The sequence below is a fragment of the Idiotropiscis lumnitzeri genome, chromosome 1 (assembly GCF_059441095.1).
Source record: "Idiotropiscis lumnitzeri isolate Australia: NSW breed Sydney's pygmy pipehorse chromosome 1, RoL_Ilum_1.0, whole genome shotgun sequence".
Lineage (NCBI taxonomy): Eukaryota > Metazoa > Chordata > Actinopteri > Syngnathiformes > Syngnathidae > Idiotropiscis > Idiotropiscis lumnitzeri.
The window spans coordinates 16,070,214-16,096,220 of record NC_142391.1 but is presented as its reverse complement, the minus strand read 5'-3'; the positions used below and the strand labels follow the sequence as shown (position 1 = coordinate 16,096,220).

The 26,007-nt window shown below is 40.0% G+C and overlaps 2 protein-coding genes across 3 annotated transcripts in view; one reads left to right on the top strand and one right to left on the bottom strand.

Annotated features, from left to right (window-relative positions):
- eipr1 (EARP complex and GARP complex interacting protein 1) overlaps positions 1-22,756 on the bottom strand; it is a 38,422-nt gene extending 15,666 nt beyond the window's left edge. The window contains exons 1-6 of the mRNA XM_088288418.1: positions 22,520-22,756; positions 22,226-22,309; positions 15,144-15,276; positions 14,456-14,612; positions 8,547-8,646; positions 3,559-3,695 (exon numbers count right to left, since the gene is read on the bottom strand). Of these exons, the coding sequence (XP_088144544.1) occupies positions 3,559-3,695; positions 8,547-8,646; positions 14,456-14,612; positions 15,144-15,276; positions 22,226-22,309; positions 22,520-22,561 (653 nt within the window). The 5' untranslated portion in view covers positions 22,562-22,756. The remainder of the gene's footprint in view (positions 1-3,558; positions 3,696-8,546; positions 8,647-14,455; positions 14,613-15,143; positions 15,277-22,225; positions 22,310-22,519) is intronic.
- Positions 22,734-26,007, top strand: part of trappc12 (trafficking protein particle complex subunit 12) — a 26,804-nt gene continuing 23,530 nt past the window's right edge. The window contains exons 1-3 of one of the 2 annotated variants that reach the window (XM_088288220.1): positions 22,734-22,863; positions 23,310-24,612; positions 24,911-25,027. In XM_088288220.1, the coding sequence (XP_088144346.1) occupies positions 23,326-24,612; positions 24,911-25,027 (1,404 nt within the window). In that variant the 5' untranslated portion in view covers positions 22,734-22,863; positions 23,310-23,325. Of the gene's footprint in view, positions 22,864-22,892; positions 23,215-23,309; positions 24,613-24,910; positions 25,028-26,007 lie in introns of those variants that run through there. The other variant, XM_088288306.1, reaches the window with a different exon arrangement.

Below are 26,007 nucleotides of genomic sequence, written 5' to 3'. Positions count from 1 at the left end.
AATTTCATCCATGGCACACATGAAATTGTAAATATAATTCAATGTTAATGTAAAACACAAAATGTGTATTCTGTATTTTTGGCTCGACGGCGGCCGGCCGGCAGCTTAACATTAAAGCTAAAATGTTATGGAAAAACGACTTACAGTATATGGACGTAATAAATGGTGTAATTAAAATATAGTACGTAAATATACTTGTAGTTTCCTTAAGTGTCGCTTTGTAAGAATTTCAAGATGCATTCCCTTGTGCTGCCTGGAGTTGTCCTCTGAAATAACAATGGTGCATTATGATCTTTAAAGATGACACAATGTTTTTTTTGCCAACCCGGCCACCGCCCCCTTCGCTATGTGCTGAGGGCCAAATCAGCACAGTCTTTCAAAAGCCACAGCGAGGCGAGGACAGCCAGAATGAAGTGTGCAGGAACTCTTTAATTTGTTACAAGGCAGAGTGATATCACTGTTTCATCCATTCTATCAGAGGCTGCGATACACATCTTGTAAATATATTCTCCTCTTGTCTATCTCTCCCTCACCAACCAGCCCTCTCAATCTTCTCTGCACTTTGCTGTTATCATGGTGATCGATGGCAAGGTGATTATTATTCCTCTAGCAGAGCCCCCGCACGTACACGTGCTGACCTAACACATCATCATATAAATCACAAACAGAAGGTACGCAGACACGCGCACCGCACACACGCATACACAAGGATAGAGGTTACAAGATGTGCTACCGATAACCTGCAGTTACAAGGTTAATGTGACGGAGTACATACGGCCCATGTCAAACAGGAACATTCATGTTTGACTGCCAGGTAAGCGTACTTCATCACGCCGCGCGGAGGTTCACACAGTCAACAGTCAAAAGACTACAAAGTATTTGTGACATTTTCTCACTGTTTGCTCCGGTTGTCGCAAATTTCCCATAAAGACAGTACCTGTGTGGAAAATACTCATTTTTTCCGCCTCTAAATTAGCACTCAGTAATAGCGACCAGGAAAGAGGAAACTGTAAGTGATATTGCTATTAGGAAGCCCAATCAAATTAGTCTTGAAAAGAAGAAAGAAATAATAGATAAATGTGAGATTGGTGTACATGTCATTGATCTCCCAACGCAGTTTGGTTTGCGGAATCAACCTTCGGTTACGGAGCAGCTGTGCAACCACTACTAAATTAAGTTTGTGAAATAAGGTTCAATAGTACTTGAAGTCAGAGACCCTTTGAATAATTTTCATTTAGCGTAATCAAATAAAATGTTTCTGACATTTCTATGCATTGTACTGAGATACAGTATCTTAGTTGAATTGATACGTATGCAGGTGTGCAAAGATCCAAACGTTAAACCATCATGCGACTTATACAATTCACATCTGTCACATTTAGTACAGAGGCAGTTTTTCAAATTTAAAGCTGATTATTTGATGTAGGCTCAAAAAATATCAATGCCGAGTGGTAAATCTTACTGTACATAGAACAAGCCTTGGGTTTCTTCGTTCATTCCTCAATGTGACTGAACCCTTGCTTTTCAAAATATTGAGTGGCATTGTTTTTAATAGCTTACACAACATGTTCACACTGACAACCTAGACATCTAAGATTGATATTTTCGGCTTTTATCTGCTTGCTATCTATACTATAAGGCAGTGATTCTCAAATAGTGGGGCGCGCACCCCATGCTGAGGGGGGCGCGTGGGACCCTGGGGAACATGTTTTTTTTTTTTGCATAGTTTTGGGACCGAAAAAGGCGATCTCAGACAACGCGAGTTTGAGCTCATCAAAGCTGTTTGTTCACGCAGTACTGATTTAAAAAAAGCGTCGCCCTGTCACGCAATATGGATTACAAAAAAGCGTCGCCCTGTCGCTCGTTGACCCGTAAGTGGTTTCTTTCGCCGCTCCTTAAATGCCCCGCGCCGCAGCAGAACAGACTTTATTTGAACTATATGTAAGTCCGCACACAGCAGAAGCAACAAGCTACGTGATGGCAAATAAACGACTCTGTAAACAAGTAGCGTGCCTAACAAGGAGGCGAGCAAGGAGGCGCTAAGTGCGCTAATCGGTAAAATGAATTGCTTCGATGGACGCTCGACTTTTAACAGAAGTCTGACTTGAACCGCGTTTGGGCGGGGAGCCTGCAGCTACGAACAGAAATGTTGCATTGCAACCATTACGTATCTGAACATAAAATAAGACCAGGGCTACGTTAGCAATTTAGCAGACGCTCTCAGGCTGCAACACGGAAATGGCTGACGTCATCACAACGAAGAGGTTCGACGTCAAACGTATTGTTAACATAAAAAAACGTATAGTAAACATTAAGACTGTTGCTTTATGTTATTCCGATAGAATTTTTGTTTAAAATCCCCCTGGCTCTTTTTGTCTTTTCTATAATATGTACGTATTAAAAACTGTTTGGTTTGTTCATGTTAATAAAGTTAAAAAAACAAAACAAAAACGTATAGTAAATATTTATCATCTCATCAATATTTGCACAACAGTACAAATTTCGAGATCCTCACAATAGTCGTTCTCAAAATGATATATTTTTTATCCATTTAGCTTTGTTATTTTATTGACAATCTAACATTAATATACAAAGAACACGTACATTAGTACGAAATGTAAAATAAAATGGTGGTGGGGGGACGCAAATTGTTTTCTTCTTGGTAGAAGGGGCGTGACAGGAAATACCATATTGTCTCGATATTATCAGATGCACGCGTCCTCATTCTCCTCATGCTGGCTTCCGACGTAGTATTGGAGTTGTAATATTGCCAGTCGCGACCAAAGTGTGAAATTTAACACCTGAAACTAATTACCCACCCCCCTTAGTGTTGAAAATAAATGTCACTGTTGCACTGATCGCTACGCATCTAATTAACGGAAATGGCGAAGTCGCAATGGCTCTGCAAATGCGAACTTTGAACTTCACAGACAAATAAATTAGTATGCGCCAATTTACCAGCAATGTAGTAGAAGTGGCTATTTATTTTTTTTTTTTACTATTACGGAAAATGTTTTCTTACAACTTCAAATTTCAGTATCGGAATGTTCTACCAGAAGTGGTATTTTAGGACTCTCGTAATCCAAGCAAGACCAAAAGTACAAAAGTTGTAAATATTCAAAATTTAAGCACCTTTATATGTCTCACGTTGAAGAAATGTGCATTGTATCAGCAGCAGTAGTGGATACAGAAAATAGAAAAATAGCATGCCGGAGAACACATTCGCCTAAGAAGTACATGGCACAAAAGAACAACTTAAAATATATTATAAATATTTGAACTAAAGACAATCAATAAATAAATCTATCAGCAACATTCTTTGTTGAGTGCCTGTTGTTAATTATGATATTTGACATCGAATAACTCTTCAATACTTTTGTTGTAACGCTATTTATTTGATACATTTTGCTTCTCTAATGTGAACAAAATTAAGCTATTCAGATGATTCAGTTATGAAATTCTTATTAATTACAAATCCCTTCAAGCTTAATTTCATATTGTGATATATACCGTTATCATCATCACATCACATCAGATAAGCCCTGAAAGAAAACTCACTTCATGGTGCGAAGGTCCCAGCCTCTTATGGCTGTGTCACTTGCAGTGGCTAGCTGGCTGCAGTTATGGTGAGGGCTCCACTTGCCAGAGGTGAACTTAAGTTGTCCTTTTCCCTCAAGCATAGCAGTGCTGGAGACCTGCAAAGGATCACAACCCAAATGAGCAACATCTCAAAAACAGGCATTTGAATTGTATCAAATAGCTCAGTCAAAGCACTTCATTGAATTTTCCAAGAAATTTGAGGTTTTTTTTTACCTCGCTGTTTCTTGAAGTGTGTTATTAAAAAAATAAAATGCAATTGCAATAAAATGTTCTTTACGGCTTCACTAGTCTAAACCAAACATTCAATTGTGTTTGTGGAATATGAGTTAAGCAACAAAATCCACCAGTTTTTAGCCCGATCAGGGGGCGGCCAATTTGTCATTTCTGTCGAATGACAATGACATCACGGTTGCTCAGGGCTCAGCTAACGACAGAGCCATAATTGGTTGTTAGCTGAGTTCTGAGCAATTCTGATGTCATTTTTGATTGACAGAAGTGACTAAATGGCAGATAAAAAACGGTTGGATTTTACTGCTTAACTCATATTCCGCAAATGCAATATTAATCAGAATGGCATGTTTCAACTAGTGGGCCTACATTGAACATATTCTTGTCAAGAAGATTTTGGGATGACTTCCCCTTTAAGAAGGTCTGGATTTCATTTAAATAGACAGGTCACCAATCCTTTTAAAATTAAGAGTTACCTCGACTGATTAATGCGAAGAACTACTAGTTGAATATACGAAATGAAGGTGGAGTAAAGCAGCCAGGCGAGGGTGTACTCAGGACAAAAATATTCACACTCCCCACCTCTCCCAAATTTTAGAGATTTAAATTAACAAACATCAATACAATGCTAGGGAAACTATGGTACTGGGGGAAAATATTAGCTCATGTGTATGTCGAGAACATGCAAGCATTTCTATAACTGAATGTAAGGTGAATAGAGCATTTTTTGTTTTTTTGCACAAGACAGCATGGTTGTCAATGGATATTCATCAAAACTGCTATTTGTGTCTCAGGGCAACAATGAAAAAGGAAAATAATCGAAGACACTTCAAGGACTTCACACACAGTCTTTCATCATGAAAGTCCAAAAGTGGAATGATATTGATTCTACAAACTGGATTTGGATTATTTTTCCACTAAAAGTAAGATGTGCCAAGCAGCCATAAAAAAAAAAAGAAAAAAAAAACCATGATAATCCTCATGTTTTTCCTTTCCTCCAACTGTCTGCATCCAGATCTTTTTGCTTTTCGTATATTTTGTATTTGCCCTACAGTCACGCTGTTTAGGCAGTGATCATCAATCGAGCTGTCACCACACAACTCATGGGAACCTTCTCATTATTTCTCCAATAGCATACAAACAATGCCATGAGTGAGTGAGTGAGTGAGTGAGTGAGTGAGTGAGTGAGTGAGGAGAGCAGTCGCGGCTCCGTGTTCCCTTAAAGGATTTTAACGCCTCTCAAACATGGCACCAAACATGCTGCTTGTCCTTTTCGGGGTCACATGAGGGGAAACAAATCAAGTAAGAAGAGAACGTTCCAAATTAAAATGGATTTTAACTGAATATAATGAGAGAGTATTGTGCATAGGATGACCAAACAAAGTGATTGAAATAATAATAAAAGGACAAGAATGATGGTACCCTTAACATAATACATTGTTGCACAACAATTCTCCAAATGGCTCCTTCAATAGGATCTAGATCAGGGATCATAGAAGGCCACTTTAGAATAGTTCAATGTTTTGCTCTTGTACAACTCCATTGAAAACAAAAATGTGTTCAGAATGATCCATCCAATCATCCATCCTTTCAATGTCTGTGCCGCTTATTGTCCAAGGGTCATTGGTGTGCTGGAGCCTAGCGCAGCTGTCTTCTGGGCAAGAAGCCGGGTACACCCTTAACTGTTCGCCAGCCAATCGCAGTGTTCAGAATTAATCAAACACATTGAAACTCGTGTTAAAATTAAATCAACACACAAAAGCATGATCAGATTTAACACCAAATAAAGCTAGGCTGTTTTAGTTGGCTTTTCCTGGTATTTAGTTGTTTTTTGAATTACCGCAGATGTTTGGTTTTTCTGCCAACACTTGCATGCATTCTTTCCATTACCTGCATCTAGACCAGGGGTGGGCAAACTTTTTCATTGGCGGGCCACAATGGGTTCTAAAATTTGACAGAGGCGCCGGACCAGGAGCAGATGAATGAAGTGTTTTGGTAAGCTCACCTCATCGGAGAAAAAAAATATTTAAAAAAATACATTTAATTTTAAATGAAAGGGAAGAAAAGCATTACAACAATATATATGTCTTTGAAAAAGGACAGTATTTAGAAAATAAAACATTAACAAGGTTTATTCATTTAAATGTTTTCAAGTTCGGCGGGCCGGATTAAAACGTTTAATGTGGCCCCTGAGCCGTAGTTTGCCCTCGCCTGATCTATATGCAATGCTGTGTTTGTGACAATCATACTTGGAATTATGCCCCCCATAAAAATCAACTTTGGTTTCATTGGACCCCAACACATTTTTCTCCCATGTGCTTGGGAGATTGGAAGTCTGTGTTTTTTCCTTTGCAAGATTCCCTTTGCAATATGGATGAAAAAGATTTTGAAATGACACACAAAAACCTGGAATTTGAACAGGGGTGTAGAGACTTTAACTATCCAATGTATGCGAATGATCCTCCTTCATATACATACACGCTCATCCAAACACCCACATTGACAACATGCTAATCTAGGCCAAGGCCTTGTGAGAAAGAAATAGATCGGTTGAAATGAACACACAACCCGCTGACAGATGGAGGAAATGGGAGACAGGAAAACCAGGGTGAGAAGCGGAGCAGGGAGGAATGGAGAGATATTAGCAATCTCATCAGTACGAGAGGAATTTGTCTTGACTGCCAAGTTTTTTTTCTCATCTTTTTCATTCCCTCTCCCCTAATCAAGCACACTCTCTTCCCACATCCATACATCCTGTTCTGCCTCCCAGCCTGCATCTTTCCAATCAAGCTTGGCCGTCCATTGCTCCCTCCATCTTCCTTTTCTCATTATACAGCCTCCCCCGATTACTTTCCAACTCTTCTCTTCCCCCTTGATATGGGATTTAATACCTCTGCTGTCCAGTGTTGGTGTCAGAAGATCGGATTAAGACCTCACACGCCCCTGTGGTTGTACTCAACCTCACATTGGGGTCACTACTTACCCGAGCACACAAAATCTGAAAGCAGTTGTCCAACTATAACCTTATAACCCTAAACGATGGAACATTGAAAATCGGTATGTACATTAGCTCTCCCCAAGAGGAAACCACTTAACTTCACAAAAAAAATAAATAAATAACTAGGAATTTAAAAATAAATTAATTCTGAGAACAAAAATATTGAAACATCTTTCAATTTTGACCAACTCTCAATTAGTGACCTCTGACTTCAGACACGGTTTTCAAAATCAATTGACAAAAATTAAGTCTTCCTAGAAGAATGAAAGCTGAGCTTTAATCAAAATAGCTTGAAAATAAGTACAAGGACAATTTGAAATGTACAAATCAGTATTCAAACCGTGAGATGAATGATTTTGAACTGAACTTTTTTTTAAAAGCACCATGGATACTGTGCAATATCTTCTTATGAAACTACTGAAAGAATGGCCAATAGCCAGCACCACTGCAACACATTTCTCTCATGACAATTCCATTTGGGAAGAATGTTTAACAAATTCACCAAACGCTAATAGTCATGTCACAGTATGAGCCAAAGCATTTATGGAAAAAAAAAATATTTATGTGAAATAGCACAACTTTAGTAGTTAATGAGGTTAGTTATATCATTAATATACATAACGATACTATAAAAATCTTGAAGGGGAAGTGAACCTAAAAATAATTCTTCACCAAAAAATGCAGGGCCGCTAGGCTAAACATGGCATTCTGACTAATTATGCGTTTGTGGAATATGGGTTAAGCAGCAAAATCCAACTTCTATTGTAGTTCCCAGACTAAAATTTGATACTTTTTCCCTGCTCTTTGAACCATGCAGCTTTTAATGTGACGCAGTTTACTTAGGAATTTTGACTGACGGGTTTTAAATCGCTAATAAATTCACCCATGGTTTCGTCACATCTGACACATGAAATGACCGAACGTCACAGTGGACCAATGAAACTGTCCGAGTCTGCCCTCATACTGAATATTCATCAACCATTTGCATTCGGAGTACAGAGATGTGAGGGCGGGGAGAGCTCTCTGAAGACAGAAATTCAGAAGTTTGTATGCATATTGTTGCGCGGCCGCAATTGGCAGTCAAAAGTCGAATCTTGAGTTGACAACAAGAGTGACTAAAAAAGGTTCTGGGACAGCACTGGGTAACTAGCTGCGGTTGGCATTCTTTGGAGCCACACCTGCCCAGGGGCAGACTGCCGGCACCAGGGCTGCCAGTGTGCGCCTACGGCCCCTACAAATACCACCAAACATTCACAACCAGACATACACCACTGAGAGTGACACTGGAGGCAAGGTGGGTGAATTGTTTTGCCCAATTAGGCCACAACAATACAGACTAAGAAGGAGCAGGGGAGGCTTCAGGTAGCACCCCCACCCTCCGGTTACTGGACAACCTGCTCAAATTCTGAGCCACGACCTCCCCATTTCATGTGAGATGCGGGATAGACTGGTAATCAATCACAAGGCACATACAGAAAACAACTACACAACTATTTTCTTTCCCAACTACAAAAAATATAGAAGGAGGGGGTTATGGTGAGCTGGGTATGAAAGAGATTAGTGGACTCTTCTGGTGTCACAGAGAATGAGGACGCGTGCATCTGATAATATCGAGACAATATGGTTGTTATCAAATAATGAGTCTAGTATTGTGAGAAATAGTGTGTGTTTATGTTACGTGGTTTACAGTGTACTGTGTGTGTGTGTGTTTGTGTCTTACCGTGGCTTGTGTGGAGCTCTCTTGCAGATCCCAGAGAAGTACATGGTTATCAGCCAATGAAATCACACGCTTGCCATCTCCCATAGGCTCCCACAGTACACTGTGGATAGATTCAAAGCACACACACACACACACACACACACACCCCATTGTTTAACAAGCACATTAACATTATGAAATGAACAGGAGGCATCAACTAGTGTAATCACTGACACATGTACACAATCTGTACAATCTCACGAGATTGTACAGATCGTGTACATGTGTCTGCCTTTATACAGGTAACTCCAAAAGCATGCTTGCAGGACCGCAATGCATCCTAGCAGTCATGTTTAACCCCACATTCCAATACATAAGTGGATGAAACCACAACTAAGAATGGAGTTAACTCCACCTAGTGGTAAGTAAGTCAGGGGTAAATCTGAGTTGCATCAACCGTACACGTCTGTAAAGTATAAAAATAAATATATAAAATTATAAATAAAATAACTAAAGAAAAAACTAATATGGTCAACATCGGAGAATAAGCCTACTTGGTCCATGTTGGTAACTTCAAGTAATGTTACAAACAAAAATGTGAGCATGATTTAAATGGTGACTAATCTACTTCTGCAGTCACATTGGCATGCCAGCTCTGACAAAGGTCTCAACTTTGAGTCTGAAAAGCTGTGTTCTGTTACTTTTTGTAATAGCAGTATTATATTATTAATTAGTGAATAGTATATCATGACATAGCATCTTCATTGAGCAATTCCTGACAACAAAAGACCAGAGCTAAACATTCTGATTCTGTCATTGGAGTGGTCAAATACACCAATGAGATACACTTGCCTCACTGGTTTTGGATAAAGTGGTTTATTCTGCTGCATGTCTAGCTTTGATTCAATCCGCACACTATGGTCTGCATAGTTTTGATTCCACACCTGCTTGGTCATTCTTCACTGTGCTCAGCATAAAGTACAATATGTATTCTGTGCCTTGGAAGTGAGCAGTCCCGTAACAGGGTAGCTTGAACTGTTGCTTTATAATTCCCTTGGAATGCTGATTGGCTCAATCATACACTTACGTGATTAGTTTTATGGGTTTTTGATTTTAGGTTTGGTGGCTAAGAAAAAGGTGGGAAAGTTCAACAATGCAAATAGAAAGATGCAAATTCTGGGTCCTGTCTGCTTTAAATAATTGCTGTCACGCTGCTCTCTTGGCAAATTGGTGCATCAGAAGAGTAAGAGTGAAGATGGGATTTACACATATGGAAAAGGGGCTGGTGCCCCGCTGTGAAATGAAAGATGTACCAACAATGGTCACATGAATAATTTGAATCTAACAAAAATAATGATACATAAAAATGTCATTAAAATTAACCATGGAACAAGAAATAAATAAGCATAAGCATTTGATGACAACCAACCAATGAAAATCAATCTAATTGTGGTTCACCAGAATTATTTAGAAAAAAAACTCATGAAACAGGGCTGGACTAAAATACTAGCACTCTTAACTTAATATTTTCTTGTTAATTTTCAATGAGACTTAGGCTCCTGCCAGCAGGTATTTTGGCCTACTCTTCATACGCAATCTGCTTCAGTTCTCTCATTTCTGAATGGTGCTTTCTCCATATTTCAGCTCCTTCCACAGATGTTCAATCGGATATAAATCAGGGTTGAGAAAAGGCCACTTCAGAATACAGTAAACACCACTCCTTTGTGAGGGTTACGTTCCAGAAGACTCCCTGCAATAAGTGAAATACGCCATACAGAAATACACCTGCTACAATTTATTATATAATTTAAGTCACTTAAACTTTTAAAGTCGTTCAACACACGTTTAAAACAATACAAACACATTCAAACATGTCTAATATATTAGGAGAGCAAGATCGAGGAATAAAAAAAAAAAATACTGGACAAAAAAAAGGCAGCACTCATGATTCACGATGACGACTATACACACTACATTCCCATTGCAACACGGAAATAAATAAACCTGTCACATATTCACATTTCACGCCTGCATGACAACTGCGCATTAACATGGTCTCAAACCTTCTACATGGTGCCTTTTTTATCCTTACAAACATGGATATGGGCAGTTGCTGACTGGTTATATTTCTTCTTTTGTATAGTGGGTGTTTCCTCCAATGCTGTTTTGGTACCGCAGGTGCAGACCAATGTCAAGATGCCACTCCCATACAGGAAAAGGGAAAACACAGATGTGAATCAGCAAGGTTTAAGATCAATTTTAAAGATCGCGCTTTCTTTATTGACAGAATAAAATCGCCAATTAGCGGCTGGAAAAAACAGAGCGATGATCTGATTGGCTCCCATGAAGTCCAATTTGGCTCAAATAAAGACGGCCATTGTGATCTGACTCTTATGTACCGTGACCTTGGAGTCCACCTTCAATGTCTTTGGAGGATATTGAAGGCTTTCCAGTTACTATTTGTATTATCCATCTCTTCAATTTGTCATAATTCTTTCTAATGCAGCCATGTCCACGTCCAAGGATCGTTGGCTACAATCCTGTGGATCGTAAATTTCGGAATAATATATGAAACTGTAGTCACCTGTGACGCTACTTGGAGATGGTCTTATAGCCTTTACCATGTTTGTCTATAATTTTCTTACTAATTTCCGGAGACAGCTCTCTCATTCGTTTCCTCTGGTACATATTTAATAAAGTCCATCCCATGTCACTGTTTAAATAATTTGACTGAGTGATAACAAGTTTGAAGACATTTTTTAATTTATTATTACCTTGATCAGATTCCTGTTATTTCAGTGACCAATGAGGGTATTTCTTTCATTAACAAGAGTAGCAATCCTGTCCATGTGTATTTACGCTTGTACCTTTCCGAAAATTAGATTTATTGCAACGTCTGCCTGAAAATTGCTCTCAACACAAATGAGCTTCAGCAGTCATTCTCGGGTGTTAGACGTCAAAGTCTGGTAGTGGCTGGTGGCATTCGGAGGTAAGCAAATTCATGGCTAGACTTCAACTCTGCCATACCACATCATTATCTTAAATAAAGAATAGAGAGACAAAAACTGTGTTGGAGCAGTCCTGATGCTTATATATTCGTGAAACTGTCGTAAGATTTAGATCATTTGTAATGATGTGTTCTCTATGTGTTGTTAATGGTATGGCAGGTTTCTGATTGGTTGATTGATTGATACACATATCAGGTTGTGTTTGGATAGACTTCACAATAAAACGCATGTGGAATTTTTGCATCAGCAATTCTATTGGAGTGATTGCTGGAAACTGTTTTTCAAAAGTTTACCGTGATTTGGCCAACTTACAGTTTGGACATATGCTTCCCATAGATGGTCTGTGGTGTGTCCAGGATATTTCAAAACAATTAAATCATACTATTACAGCTTTACAGCTAAAGAAACAATGTTTCAAACCTAATCTTTTTACCACTTTTTGAGTTTGAACTTTTCTGTTTAAGCGTTCGCATATATTTTCTGTACTGTTCATTTAGATCACTGAAAATGATCATTTGCTTTCAAGCTAAATGTAATTACTGGCTCACTACTTGAGGAGATTGTTGCACAATGAAACAAGTTAGTTTTCATTAGAAAAAAGAAGGATCTTTGTTCTTATAAAAGCTTGAAATACACCGAAGCCATGAAAAATAAAACAAATCAGGATCATTGTACTGTTAAAAAAGTCTTGAGTGATTCAGAGAGTCAACAGAATTGTTCAGATCAAGACAAATTAGGGAGAATTTCTGTCAGGCAAATGTATTAAAAGAGCAGCTGCGGAAACAATCCACTGAATGAGTGAATTTGAAGCTGCTGGTGTCTCTGAGGTCCCCCAAGGCGTCCAGTCATTCAGATAAACTATTTTGGCCACCCGCCTACCAATGCCCACAAGGTGGAACAATGGTCTTAGAAATGAATGTTAATTTTTAAAATGAATGATTTTGCATGTTCAGTTCATTGAAGACTTAACTGCCCTTAGCTGTGACTGAGTGTCAATGCATGCCTCTCTATATGTGCCTTGCACTTGGTTGCCGCCCAAAAGCTGGGCTGGGATATGCTCCAGCTGACCCGCAACCCTAGTGAGAATAAGCAGTAGAGAAAATGGATTCAAGGAGTGGTGGATGTTTTGGGTTGGAATAATGATGTGAGAGGGTAGGACCCTTCAGGGGGCCTGAAGGTGCATTCTCAAAGAGGCATGTTGAGTTTGAAACTGACCCTTTGATGCTATGGTCTAAAAAGAACAGTGCCTTCCGCCAAAAAAATAATTATCATGCAAGACGCTGCAACTATCACCACGGAAGCTATAGCTGCTATTGTTTTGAAGAAAAAAAAAAAACTCAGTGTGGCCACAATCAATGTGGAGAACCTGTGGAGTACCCTTAAAAATGAAGATGAAGGTGGATGGCACAGTACCTGCAAACAGTAAATCTGGGAGGCAATTTGTACGCACTCAAATGAGATACAGGCAATAACTACTATTTTGATGGATTAGAAAGTTGTAAAGGTGAGTTGTGTACTACACAAAGGCAAACATACCGCCCATAGGAACATTCAATATTTGATACAAAATCCCACATCTTTAATTTTCCCACCTGACCCAAACATGCACACACTAGTAAGAAAAAAATAATCAATGTGAGTGCGAATACAATGTGTTTTGAGGGAGGAGGATAAAAGGAGGAGGGAACCAGACCAAAGCCATTCATCTAACCAATAGTGCCGAGCATCGCCAAAAAGATGCTCACACATGCATACAAGCATGCACACAGACCTGATGTCCTCGTGCGAGTCACTTCTCTTGACTTAGGGTGTTGAGATGGGGTAGCAAAAAAACTATCAATCTTTATACATTGGCATTCCTTGACCCGACCTTTGACTGAGACACACACACACACACACGCACACACACATGCACATGCGCACACCCACGCACATGCAACAACCCACACTTCTTTTTTCCTTCCTCCATCTTTATCTCTTCCCCGCAGACACAGTTACAGTATGCATCACTTTAACTGATTGGCATCTCTAAAAATGATAGCAATCGAGGGATACTGATGAACAGTGGACTAAAATGAGAAATGAGCTTCGATTTCCTTTCTCATAGGTAGTGAGTTATGGGGAGGCATTGTGCCTCACAAAAGACACAAGACTTGGGATGTGACTAAAATCGGAGATGTGGGCCATTCAATAGTGTGAGCCCCATAAAGTGAAAGAATATTCAAATGTCAGGGAGGTAGAGCCAAACACAAAAGAAAATAACTAACCATAAATTCTTTGCTTTCTCATAGTGTCATGGATGGATGGATGGATGGATGACTAGGATTAAAATATCCAGAGGAGTCCATACCACCAGATGGCATGTGCCTATCCCAGCTGTCTTCGGGCACTAGGCGGAGTACACCTTGAACTGGTTGCCAGCCAATTGCAGGGCACACATAGATGAAAAACCATGTGTGCTCACCTAGGGGCAATTTAGAGTGTCCAATCAACCTGCCATGTATGTTTTTTGAATGTGGGAGGAAACCGGAGTAACAGGGAGAACATGCCAACTCCACACAAGAAGACCGGAGCAGGAAACGAACCCACGACTTCCTTGAGAGGGCATCGTGCTAACCAGTCGGGCCACTGTGCCGCCCTACTTACTCATCTCAACTTCATAAATTGTATTATTAAATTGAAGCCTATACTTTCCCTTTCAGACTCTCACCTGCTAGCACACTAATATTTAGAACTTTATTTGAGTTGTAGGAGTTTAAAATCCCTTTCACTGACTTTGACAAGTACGCCATCACCACATATAATGTGACCGTGTTTTTGGCTACTGCCATCCATTGTGTATACATGTTAGCTGCGGTGGCTTGGAACAGAAAGCGATGGGTGACGTCACACTAGCCATTTGGATCCCCCCAAAACACTTACCAGGCTGCGTTGCCGTGAGCACTGTCATCTAGGTGACAAAGCAGTTCCAAAGATTGGGGGTTGTGGGCTGAGTCGTCAGGAGACTCATGGCTTCCTGTTTCCCAACTGGAGGGCATCCGCCATACTGCTGCACAGGACACCACCCGGCTGTCACTGGCTAGATGGGAACAACACATTTAATCATTCACAGATAATGAAACCAAAAAAGTAAGCAGAGCCAGAGACACTCTGGGATGAAAATGCAAAAAAAACACGGGAAATTAAAGGGGTACAAAATACGGAAAATGTATTTTTAAATTTCTTGTGCACAAATTCTCTCAGAAGTACCTGCCCATCAATGAAGTAATGAATTAAACAAATATTTTGTAAGCTTCTTATTTAAAAAAAGAAAAAATGCCTGAGATCTTTTACTGTACAAACTGTAGTATTGTCTCAAAATGGGTTTTTAAGGCCATGACTTGGCAGATAGGCGGCGCAAAAATCTGCCACTTTCGGGTGACAGCAGTGTATGAAACATGACTGCCAGATTTGCATTTAATTTTTACTGGATGAACAGATTAGCGTTACGTACCACAGTAACCTTCTGATAAACAACACGCAGTTGAGTGCGTGGTGAAAGAAAGCAAAAGGCATCAACGGGGAGTGAATGGAGACGGAGAAAGATTCAGAAGGAAAGCATGGCACTTACTTTTGTTGTAGCATGTGGTAAGTACTTCTTTGTCTGCAGGACTGGCACCAATGTTCCATATCTCTCCAGCTTGGTGGAGAAGGACATTCTTATTAATGATGTTATTTTCATCATCAAAGTCAATGACGTGGATCTTGAAGGAAGGACAACAGAAACAGAGGATAGATTGACTTTGCTTCCATTTGAATTCCATTTAAGTCATTTAAAAGCACATTCAATGTGAATAGTAGGGTTGATAAGAAAGTTGTAAAAGTAAGACATAATCCTCGCTCAGCATTTGAGTTCCGGTTGTAATGATACGGCATTGTGAGTGAAAGCAATGTGAAAAAAATACTTTTTGTCTTGCAACATCCTGCCACGGTTACATATAACATCATGCATATAATATTTCACATTCAACAAGAAATATACAAAAGCACATAAAAATATTACTTTATCAATAGCTGTTGCATCGATATATCATATCCTGAAACATAACTTGATATGTCACAGTGGTGAGTGACCTGGTATGTTCCCCAAAACAATTTTCAAAACGCCATTCTCATGGCTTCAAGAAACTTTCTTTCTTTCTTTCTTTCTTTTGAGTAAGTAGGCTATATGAGAAATATTTAATGACAATTTGAGGAAAAAAATTATGCAATCTTGAAAAACAAACAAAACTAGCGCTGTGAGCAGCTATAATGCACTTTCATTGGCATAAACGAAAAATCGTAATGATTAAACATCATAGATGAGTTGATCGGATCAAATCTGTAGAAGGAGTTTGTTCAAACAGAACATCTGTAAAAGGCCAAATAAAGGAGAAAAAAATAATTTAAAAAATCTCCAAATGACTAACTTATGTTAGGTTTAGCGTATGGCTCCAGAGGATGTTTTGGTGGGTCTTGGCTAGTTTTTAGAATTTTATTGTAAAATAGCTCTCCGCTCCCAAGCCGGAGACGTGGTGACAGAGCAGGTTCAATCCCCAAGCAAGTGAATCGGTTACACACACCAGTTTAGACATTTAATCTGCTCCAATCTCCGAATTTTCAGTCCATTATATTATTATTATTTTCGTTTATTATTTCGCTCCATATATTGCGTTACCAACTACATTGGTGCAGTTCACACAAGGTAGGCGGCAGGTTTTCAGTTATGCAGTTATATAGCTGGGTCCAAGAGTAGTATACTTGTACATCCCTACAGTTGAATCGGGCCAGTAAAGATTTACAGGGGATGCAAGCTGCAACCCTTCAACTACATTATTAATTTTGGTGCATGTTAGAGGGCAGGTCCTTGATCCGTTTTATTACTTGGGCCTTGGCTGATGTTAAAAACAATCAACAGCTATCTCAAGCCCAACAAGGTAAACTTTATTTTATATCCTACACATTTTACTGAGAGGCTTTCATTACATAGGAATCGATTCAACATGTGCCCTCAGTTGAATTCAGTTCAGGGCCCACAATGCAGTAAAAAGTGAGGTTCTCTAGGGTTGATCAGACAACTAAAGGCAGATCCCCCAACTGGAGTTACACTTGCTTTATGTCTCAGAGGACAGCACATGGGGATGCCCTGGACAGTAACTCCCACTCATATTGCCATTTACAAGTTTAATGAGAGGATGAAAGAAAGGAGCATGAAGAAGAGGCGGGGAAGAGCATCATAACATCAGAGTCCCTCAGCAACCTCAAAGTCAGCAAGGCAGCTATTAACCTTGGGTTGGTCTGCATCAAGCAGAAAAAAAATTAAGCAAAGTTATAATTTAATGGTAGTGGGGGAGTGGTACAAATAAATTCAGAGCGGCAGGACGGGGTAATTGGAGGGCCTAGTAATAGGGTCCTCCCGAATAAACCCAGGTGTGATGGGAGAGAGAACCTCCAACAGTCCCTCCCCCTAGGTGATTTATGCCTCACTCTTCCAGGCCTGGGGAGTGACTCATAACTTTGAACCACTTGGGCACCCGGCCCAGCGCTTTTAATTATGTGCTGGAATGGAGGTAGGGAGCAGTAGAGAAGGGAGGAGGGAAGAGGAGGTAAGGGATGGATAAAACCAAGCTGGCTTGTGGACCCTACTTCAGGGGCCTCTGTTCTAAAGCTCTTTAGCTGCACAAGATGACAGTAAGCGGTACGGAGGAGTAGAATGCGGGTGAGAGGTGCCAAGCTTGGGCACTTTATCTCATTAGCGGCCTTAAATGCCATGCCGACACACACTCCGATCTGTCATTCTCGCTATTGGTCTCCAAGGGATTTGAGAGGTGCTGTGCGAGTTAAGAGAGACATTTCCACCCTGCATTATGCCTAATGGGAGGTGGAGAGGCCAGAAGGCTTATGGATACAGAAGGAGCTCTCCGAGCTAAAATGCCAATCGAAAAAACATTTTTCTTCCTGTTAGTTGAAACTCAGCCGAACTAAGCAGACGATTTCTGGCCAGTAAACATGTAAAAAAGTGGCGAATGCAATTATTTCCATGAATAAAACATACATAATTGTCAACCTGCAATTGTAGGTGTGTGGTTATAGAAATAATTTTGGCTGTTCTTATTGGGATCTACCGCTATTGTTCTCTCTTAAGATAGTCTCATTAAGCAAAACATGTTTTTAATGCATGTCTGCATATGCAAGATACTTGAGGCAATGCTCCTCCAACGCATTCTCATTTTACGATGTGTTGTTGTATTTTAAGGCATTTTTTAAACACATTTGTGGAGATTGAGGAACATTTTCTTGTGTGCTTCAGTCTGGAAAGGATTTGGACTGTTTCTGTTTTTTAGCGCACCTTCAAGACAGGGGGATTTACCCCTTTAGGCTTTTGACACACCATCTAACCTACAAATATGGGTGCAACCATCAAAGAGGCCTGATTCGGTTAATTCTGAGGGTGGCCCTAAATTCAAGAACGTGGAGTTTTCATGAGACATGAGAATTCCATAGAGGACTATTTTAAAAATATGTCTCACTTTGATTGGAATTAACTTGCATCGTGGACCTGGAAGTTATTGACAGGCTACTTTGAAGGGCATGTGTTTTTGTGTTTCTTCCATCAATACGAGCCGTTCATCCTTATCGCGGGCATGCTGGAGCCTATCCCAGATATCTTCGGGCAATAGGTAGGGTACACTCTGAACTGGTTGCCAGCCAATCGCAGGGCACACAATGACGATTCACACTCAAATTCACACCGAAGGACAATTTAGAGCGTTCTACATGTTTTAATGAATCCAATAAAAAACATTTAATTATAATACCGTGCTCATAATGGAAAGCTTAAGACATGTTTCAAATTGAGAGTTGACCAGTATTGTATTGTATTGTAGTAGAGGCACATAAACAGTCATTGGAGAGTCGGTGAGTGTATATCAGACAGGTGTGACCCGTCTGCTCGTCAGCATGAATGAGCCGAGTCGGCCGGTGACAGTAATCACTTGCTGTCAGTGGCTGTGAATGTGAAATAACTCAAAACATGCAATATGATGTTTCGCCAAGACCTCAGGAGTGCAGAGGCCAATAGACGCTTAAATTCACGAGAGAATATGCGCACTGACAGATTTGTCAGCGCCCTCCACCCAGACTGTGCACATTTCAATAAGGTGCGTAACTGACGCAATTAAGTCAATGGGAGAATCTGCACAGTCCAAAAAGTGCTTTTCTGGTTTCAGCACTAGGGGCAATATGCACCAAAGTGCTCAAGTGTGTTTGTGTACAGGATTGGAGATAGATGTGTCGGGCCCCGGCACCAAGCAATCATTTGCTGGAGATTTAGACAAGTCTGGAACACCACTTGATCAGATGCACTTAAAGTGTAAGGGACAGCAAACAAAAGTTACGTTAAAAGCTTTTTTAAGAAGGTTTGATTGATTACTTTGGATAAAACGCAATGAAAAGGCTACACCAGAAGGTTGCTGTTGATGACGGCCAAAATCGATTCACCAATCGTCAGGAGAAGAAGTGAGGCGGTACAGAGTCACAAGGGGATCCAGGTGGCTTAATTTGACAAACCAGATCCTCCATAAATGTCAAGGAAACCGGCTCAAAGGAATCCAAGACTGCAGAACAAGGAATTGGGACGGACGGGTCAAATGTGCAATTCTTAGTACTGTATCGTATTCACAATTTCCATCTTGTTAAAAAGAACAGACATAAAAAAAAATCTCTAAAAATTCGGGGTGATCCCATTTGTTTAAGAGTTTCTTCAGCCCCCCCTAAAAATAGGCTAGCTATGCCTATGATGTCACCCAGTGTGCTCATCATAGATTTTTGTCTGCTTCAACCATCTTGTCTCTGGAATACCAGAACCCCGCACCTATGTGCAAATGGTAAATCTTTCACTTGTATAGCGCCTTTCCACCTCATCTCTGACCCATTCCAACAGCAACATTCCTACTGGCTCGCACGTTGTCGGCTTAAATAAATATTCTGCTCTTGGGTCCTCCTTCTCGAATACAAACCATAACTTATTGACCTATTCCTTCCTGAAATATCGTCTTGGCTAATGCTTCAGTAGAGTAAGTGTCAGTAATAATCTATCCAGCTATTGACAATGTGTGATAAGAAAGCACATAGATCAAGTGCTCATTGTCAGTTTCCAACAAGCATCATTTTTGACAGTTTCTATACAAGACTTGGAATGAGCTAGGTTCGCATTTGCTGCCAGACCATTTTCACATTCAAGTCTGCCAGAAAACAGGCTCGTTTTTCCTCTCGGCAGACATTTCTCGCTCTCACCGTCATCCCTCTCTGTTTCTCAGAGAGCTAATTATTTCTCCCCCCGTTTAGCACCAACTGTTTCTCTCATCTGTCTCTGTAATGACCTATGCAAGATGTGCATGCAGGCATCCATGCACACAAAGTCTTCTTTCTTCTCATTCACACATATAAACATACAGCAGATACAAAGAACTTTCAAACACCAAATGGGTGGACGAGTAGCAGTTCTGCTGCATATCATAAACAATCACACTTGGCTGAAGTCCTGCTATTCGTAATTGCATTATGAATGCGCCACCGACAACGCTTCATTTGTGGTTCAAAATGGTGTTGAAAAAGGTTGATACAATTACAGATGAATTATATAAATATAAAACTAGATACATTACTCACATTTCGCATTTGAACACAGAGTTGTGTGACGTAACAATTCTTATTGTAGATATATGATATAATTGGTATCATACAATATGATAGATCATATATACATGTATAATGGATTTTTTTTTCTTCTTAGTTTCCATACAATGTGTTCAGTGGGTTGCAAAAGTATTCATACATTGCGCAATGTTGTTTGGACAATTCCACCTACTATTCTTTGTAATACCGCTCCATCTGAGTCATGTTGCTTGGTGATCTCCGGTGGACGGCAATCTTCATATCCCGCCACAGGTTTTCCATTGAGTTGAGATCTAGGCTTGGATTTGGTCAGTCAAGAATCTTCACTATCTTCTTTCTGAGCCATTTTTGCGACACTCAAGATGTCCGTTTTGGATCATTATCCGGTTCAAGGGTGAACCTCCAATATGTCCATAAAGACCGTTCCTTAGAAATGTAGGATATTGTGGACTCGTTTTCATTAGTCCCAGCAACCTGGAGAGACTTCTTCAGGTCTTCAAGAGTTACAGAGGGGTTTTCGCTCGCTTGCCTAAGCGGTTTCCTCTTGCCTTTTGCCGTGATCTTGGAAGGATGCCCTGTTCTTCAGAGGTTCACAGTGGTTACATAGCGCTTCCACATCTGGACCAAGTGATATGCAACAGTACTTTCTGGCACATTGATGAACCTGCGTTGGCTGCGTGGCTTTCCCCATCTCTATGCTTCTCTCAAACTTTCTTTCTGAGGACTTCTGACAGCGCCTTGGACTTCATGACTGTTTTCTGCTGACAAGCCTGGGATGATTGGTGATTATTGGGCACAATTTACAGGGTGTGATTAAGCCTATACGAGTAACGGGTGATGGAATGCAGGCTTGTGACACTGTCATGCAATACTTTACGGTGTACAATTATTTTCGATTCAAAGTAACTTTTGTGCAATGCTGTGAATACTTTTGCAACAATGAAATACAGACTTATGCAACTCATCTAAAGTAAAGAGTGCTTATGAACAAAAACAGTGATGATTGTTGTGGTTGTGTGATATATTTTTATGGAAACAGGCAAAACACACATTTCTTACATTCTGCGGCAAGAAATTGAGCGTTGCTCATGGGTATGAATACTTTTGCAGCCCACTGTACGTACATTAATTCAATATGAAAACAAATAAAGAGATGCTTCTAACATATTTAGCAGGAAGATAATTTCCATTTCTCAATGTCGGTTGTCGCTACTCAGGAAATGTAGTAGTTTCTTTGCTCTAAGTAACATGATTGTGTGGATGGATGTTTCCTTTTTTTATTCACTTCATCTCCAGTTCAGTGAACTCACTGAGCCAACAAGGCAGCAATCTACATACTTGAAAACAGCATCCATACACACCACTACTGTATATTCTTCTCCTTCATTCCTTATTGGCGTACTCTTTTTACGTTAGAGTATGTATCTTATGGTCAGATTGAGATATTACAGTCAGGCCTTCAGAACGTGTTGACAAGCATGTGCTCCTGAAACCTAAACTTTAAAATAGTTAATTAAGTATCATTTTTACTGGATACATTTTTACTGGCATGGTCACCAAATGCAAATGGGTACTAAGGATCGCAATGATGAATAAGAGAATTGAGAAACACACACACGACTCAAAATAAGGGGTTCTTGTCTGACTTCAATGAAGTTAATGTCCACATTTATGAGTGAATTTGTTTCTATATCTAGGTTCTAGTTAAATTCCATTCAGTAGGCGCATTGGAGGCAACACTTCCACAGTACAGAAGTGTAAATATTTTACCTTTGAAAAAAAATAATCATTTTAAATCTCTCTCTCTATTTTCTACACTATTATTATTATTCTCTTTCACTAGTCTGATGGGTTTCTTAACTTAATGTCATGGTTGTGTGACTACACATACAGTACGAAAATGTAACGTAAAATGACATATCACAATTAAGTACGATCACTTATGCACAATTCCCCGTTTCAAATTACTGTGTGGCTTCACCACGTGTGTTGTCTCACCTGGTTGTCAAACTTTAGAGACTGCGTGCCCACAAGGAAACGAATAGCATCAGTTTCAGCTGTCTGTGCAGTCAGTGATCGTGCCTGCAAACCATTCATGGATGCAACGTGTAGAAGAACGGACGTTAGGTGAAACTCGGTGACATGACAGCAAACCGAAGACCTCAGTTTAAAAAAAAGTGTAATAAAAAAATTGAATGCAAAACAAAGTGTCTAAATGAAATCGAAAATAGATAAGTAAAATGTTGTTGATAGCAAGGTAAACACAACAGTAAAATAAGGTAAAATGCATACCTGAAATTCCAGACCATAAATGACAGGTGCGTCGTCTTCCATTTTAAATATAACGTTAAACTGGGTAGCTTTAAAAATATTATGGACTCTAAACACAGCAATTTGGTTGAGATCGAATCCGCCACTTCCGCGATTGTAAAATGCTCTCCGCAAAATGGCGACCGGAATGCGTAACTATGTTTTTTATCATTCATAACGTTTTAAAATTTACGTAAATTAATCCAAGAATACCATATATGCCGTCCACACTAGATTTGGTAACTTTGACGTGCCGTACAAAAAACTTCCGGATTGTAATCGAACTGCGCGTGCGCTTTAATGTTGTATGGTTGAGCCTGTGAAAGGTAAGAATTTTTACATGTGTTGTATTTATGTTGTACCGTTTGACTTCTGTTATTACTATTCTGCATGCATCATTTTGAATATACATGTCTTTATAACCACTTTCAACTATTCCTGAAGCGCTTAACGGACTGCTTGCCCCCAGCTGCGACTCTCATCGGTTGAGGAAGCGTTAGCAAAATAGCTAAATGACATCAATGCATTAGCAACTCCTTGGTTACGCTCAATTTACTTGCACGAGAAGTACTCTACATGTTAACTTTAGATCTTGGATACCGTGTTGCTTTTATTGGAAAGATAATTAACAACAAGCCGTCTATCGTACTAACCTTGTGGGATTTGATGTCCATGCTGTAAGGTGTTATCCTTGTTTTTATTCGAGTTAAAAATGTATTTTTATTACCTATTTGTTTTAACGACTTGCATGTTTCTTTCACTGTGGTTTAAGATTTGAAAAGCACTAAATGGAGAGTGAGGAGGCTCCCGCCCAGCGGCCAGTCACTTTGGACATCACAGTAGAGGATGTCACCCAGAAGACTCCATCCCCAGACCCTCCAGAGCCAACTAGCACTCAGACTCCTACCAGAAATAATATCCTACCCCAGGGAGAGAGCATCGACCTTGGGGGAGATTTTGCAACACCACAAGGATACAGCAGTGCTTCACCATCAGAAAGCCTGATGGACAAGCTCAATGACCAAATGATGGAGAGTGTCATTATCTCTGATTCACCAAATAACAGTGAGGAGGAGGATGTTGCTCCGATTGACTCATTCCTCGATGGTGGTGTTGACGAGGGGAATGAAAGATACACATCATGTGACACCGGGGAACAAATCGACTGCATACAAATTATGACGGAGACTGGCGTTTCAGTTGTGCAGCAGAATGAATGTTCAGAGAAAAAAGAGGAGATAATGGATGGGATGAACACAAGCGATGATGCCCATTCATCTCACGCTGACACAAATAGTCCATCTCAACTTAAAAGTCAAGAACCAGTGTTGGAAAAAGGGTCAAATCTCAAAGATGAGCCTGTGCCAGTGTGTACAATATTCAGCCAGAGTAAGCAGCCAAATTCACTGATACCTGATGGTTTTCAGCCCACCCTCATCAAGTCCCCCAGTTTTAGTATGGCGAGTGGTGGTGGAAGTGATGAAGCGGTAACCCCCAGCAAGGTGACCATTCCACTAGTATGCCAACCCAGCCCAAGCCTCAGCAAATTCTTTACGGACAATGGACAGGCCAATCCAGCCTCTGACTTTTTTGATTCCTTCATGGCCCCCTCCTCCTTCATCTCAGTGTCCAACCCCAATGCAGAGGTCCTGCCAGGCCCAACTGCAACACCGACAGCCACAAACCCCCACCAGCTTTCTTCTACCTCCTCCTCCTCCTTTGCCACCATTGGTGCACCCACTCCTAATTCAGGACATACTTCTGCCGCTCCTGAGTTGACTGCCAAGCCTCAACTTCCTCCACCCCAAGTATTACCATCTCCAAGTCAATCCCCTGCCTCAGCTCCTGTGACTCAGCCACAGCCTTTCAACCAGCTTCAGGCTGTGTTCTCAGGAAGTGACGATGCATTTGCAACGGCGCTGAGTCTGAGTGAGGTGGACAGGCGCCATGATGCATGGATGCCATCGGAGCAGACGAGGAAGTTATTGCTCTCCATGGCCACTCAGCAGTATGGCTCAGCATATGTAGAAAGTAACAGACTCACCATGCCTGGTCTAAAGTTTGACAACCTTCAGGTAAGACAAATAATTTACAATAAAGTCTGTTTTTGTTTAAAAAAAAAAAAAACGAAATTCACTTCATTGCCTTGTCTTCGTTGTAAAATTACTATTGTAATTTGGGTTAAATGTGACCACAGGAGATATGCACCAATACCAACACGTTAAATTTAAAATGCAATTATCAAATGCATGGCTACAACTAACAATTATTTCAGTAATTGCTTAATCTGTCGATTTATTTTTTTCCATTCATCAATGTAACAGTCTATAATAGTTTTCATCATATGTCACTTTGTTGTACATTTTGTCACAGGGTGATGCTGTAAAAGATTTGATGCTTCGATTCTTGGGGGAGCAGGCGGCCATGAAGCGGCAAGTTCTTACCGCCAACTCTGTTGAACAGTCCTTCCCAGGTCTCAAACAACTCATTGTAAGTTTGTTGATGCAGTGTTACTACTTAGTGTTCTTAGAAGATGGACATGACATAAGCTATGGGAAGTTCATCCACTGACCTTGCTTTGCACAAATTAGCCTCATCCTTCTTTTACGCTCTAATGAATTGTAGATTTTGTTTTGACACTTGGATGAATGGATGGGAGGGCTTGGTATCGATTCAGATTTCTAAAATCAATTTGATTTTTATTCACAAAGGTTAATTTCAATCTTACGAATCACTATTCATGTTGATTTCATTTTCGATTCAGTTAAGGATTTGACACTGTACCAAATTTTACTTTCATATGGAAGATATTCTCAGAACAATTTATGGTTTTATGACTCAATATCGGGCTATGAAAAAAAGAACTCAATTCAAGTTTCAAGTTTTTAAACCCAACTTTAATGATAGATCGATACATAAGATAAGATGGAACTGAACACTGTTTTGGGGATAGACTTCATTCTGTGAGGGAAATTATTTTCCTAGCTTCATATAGATTTTCAAACATTTCCACATGACCACTGTTTGTTTCCAGGGACATTAAAAAAAAAAAGATTTTCAGTCTTCTGTCTCACACGCATGCACAGACAATAATTTTGATGCGTGACGTCAACCATGAAAAATATTAAAATTTTTATATTTATGTAAATTATTTTTTTTATTCCGGGTGACAAGTTTGGAGGATGGTATTGGTAATATGGTGTTTAAACAGTCAAGCTGTGGGTGATTCATGACCGGAATTAGTGAAGTATTCACTTACAAGTTGCAGCTGTAGCTCCATATGGTAACCAGCTGTAGGAGGAGTTTGACAGCTCACACATTTGTTTGTAAATGTTGTTTAAATCCTGCAGTGAAAACAAAATGGTCACCATCCTTTCACACATACTCTGCCAATGACCTGCCTTATTTAATTACTGGCCAACAAAAACCTATTGATGGGATGACTATTGAGCTATATTGTGACCAGTTAA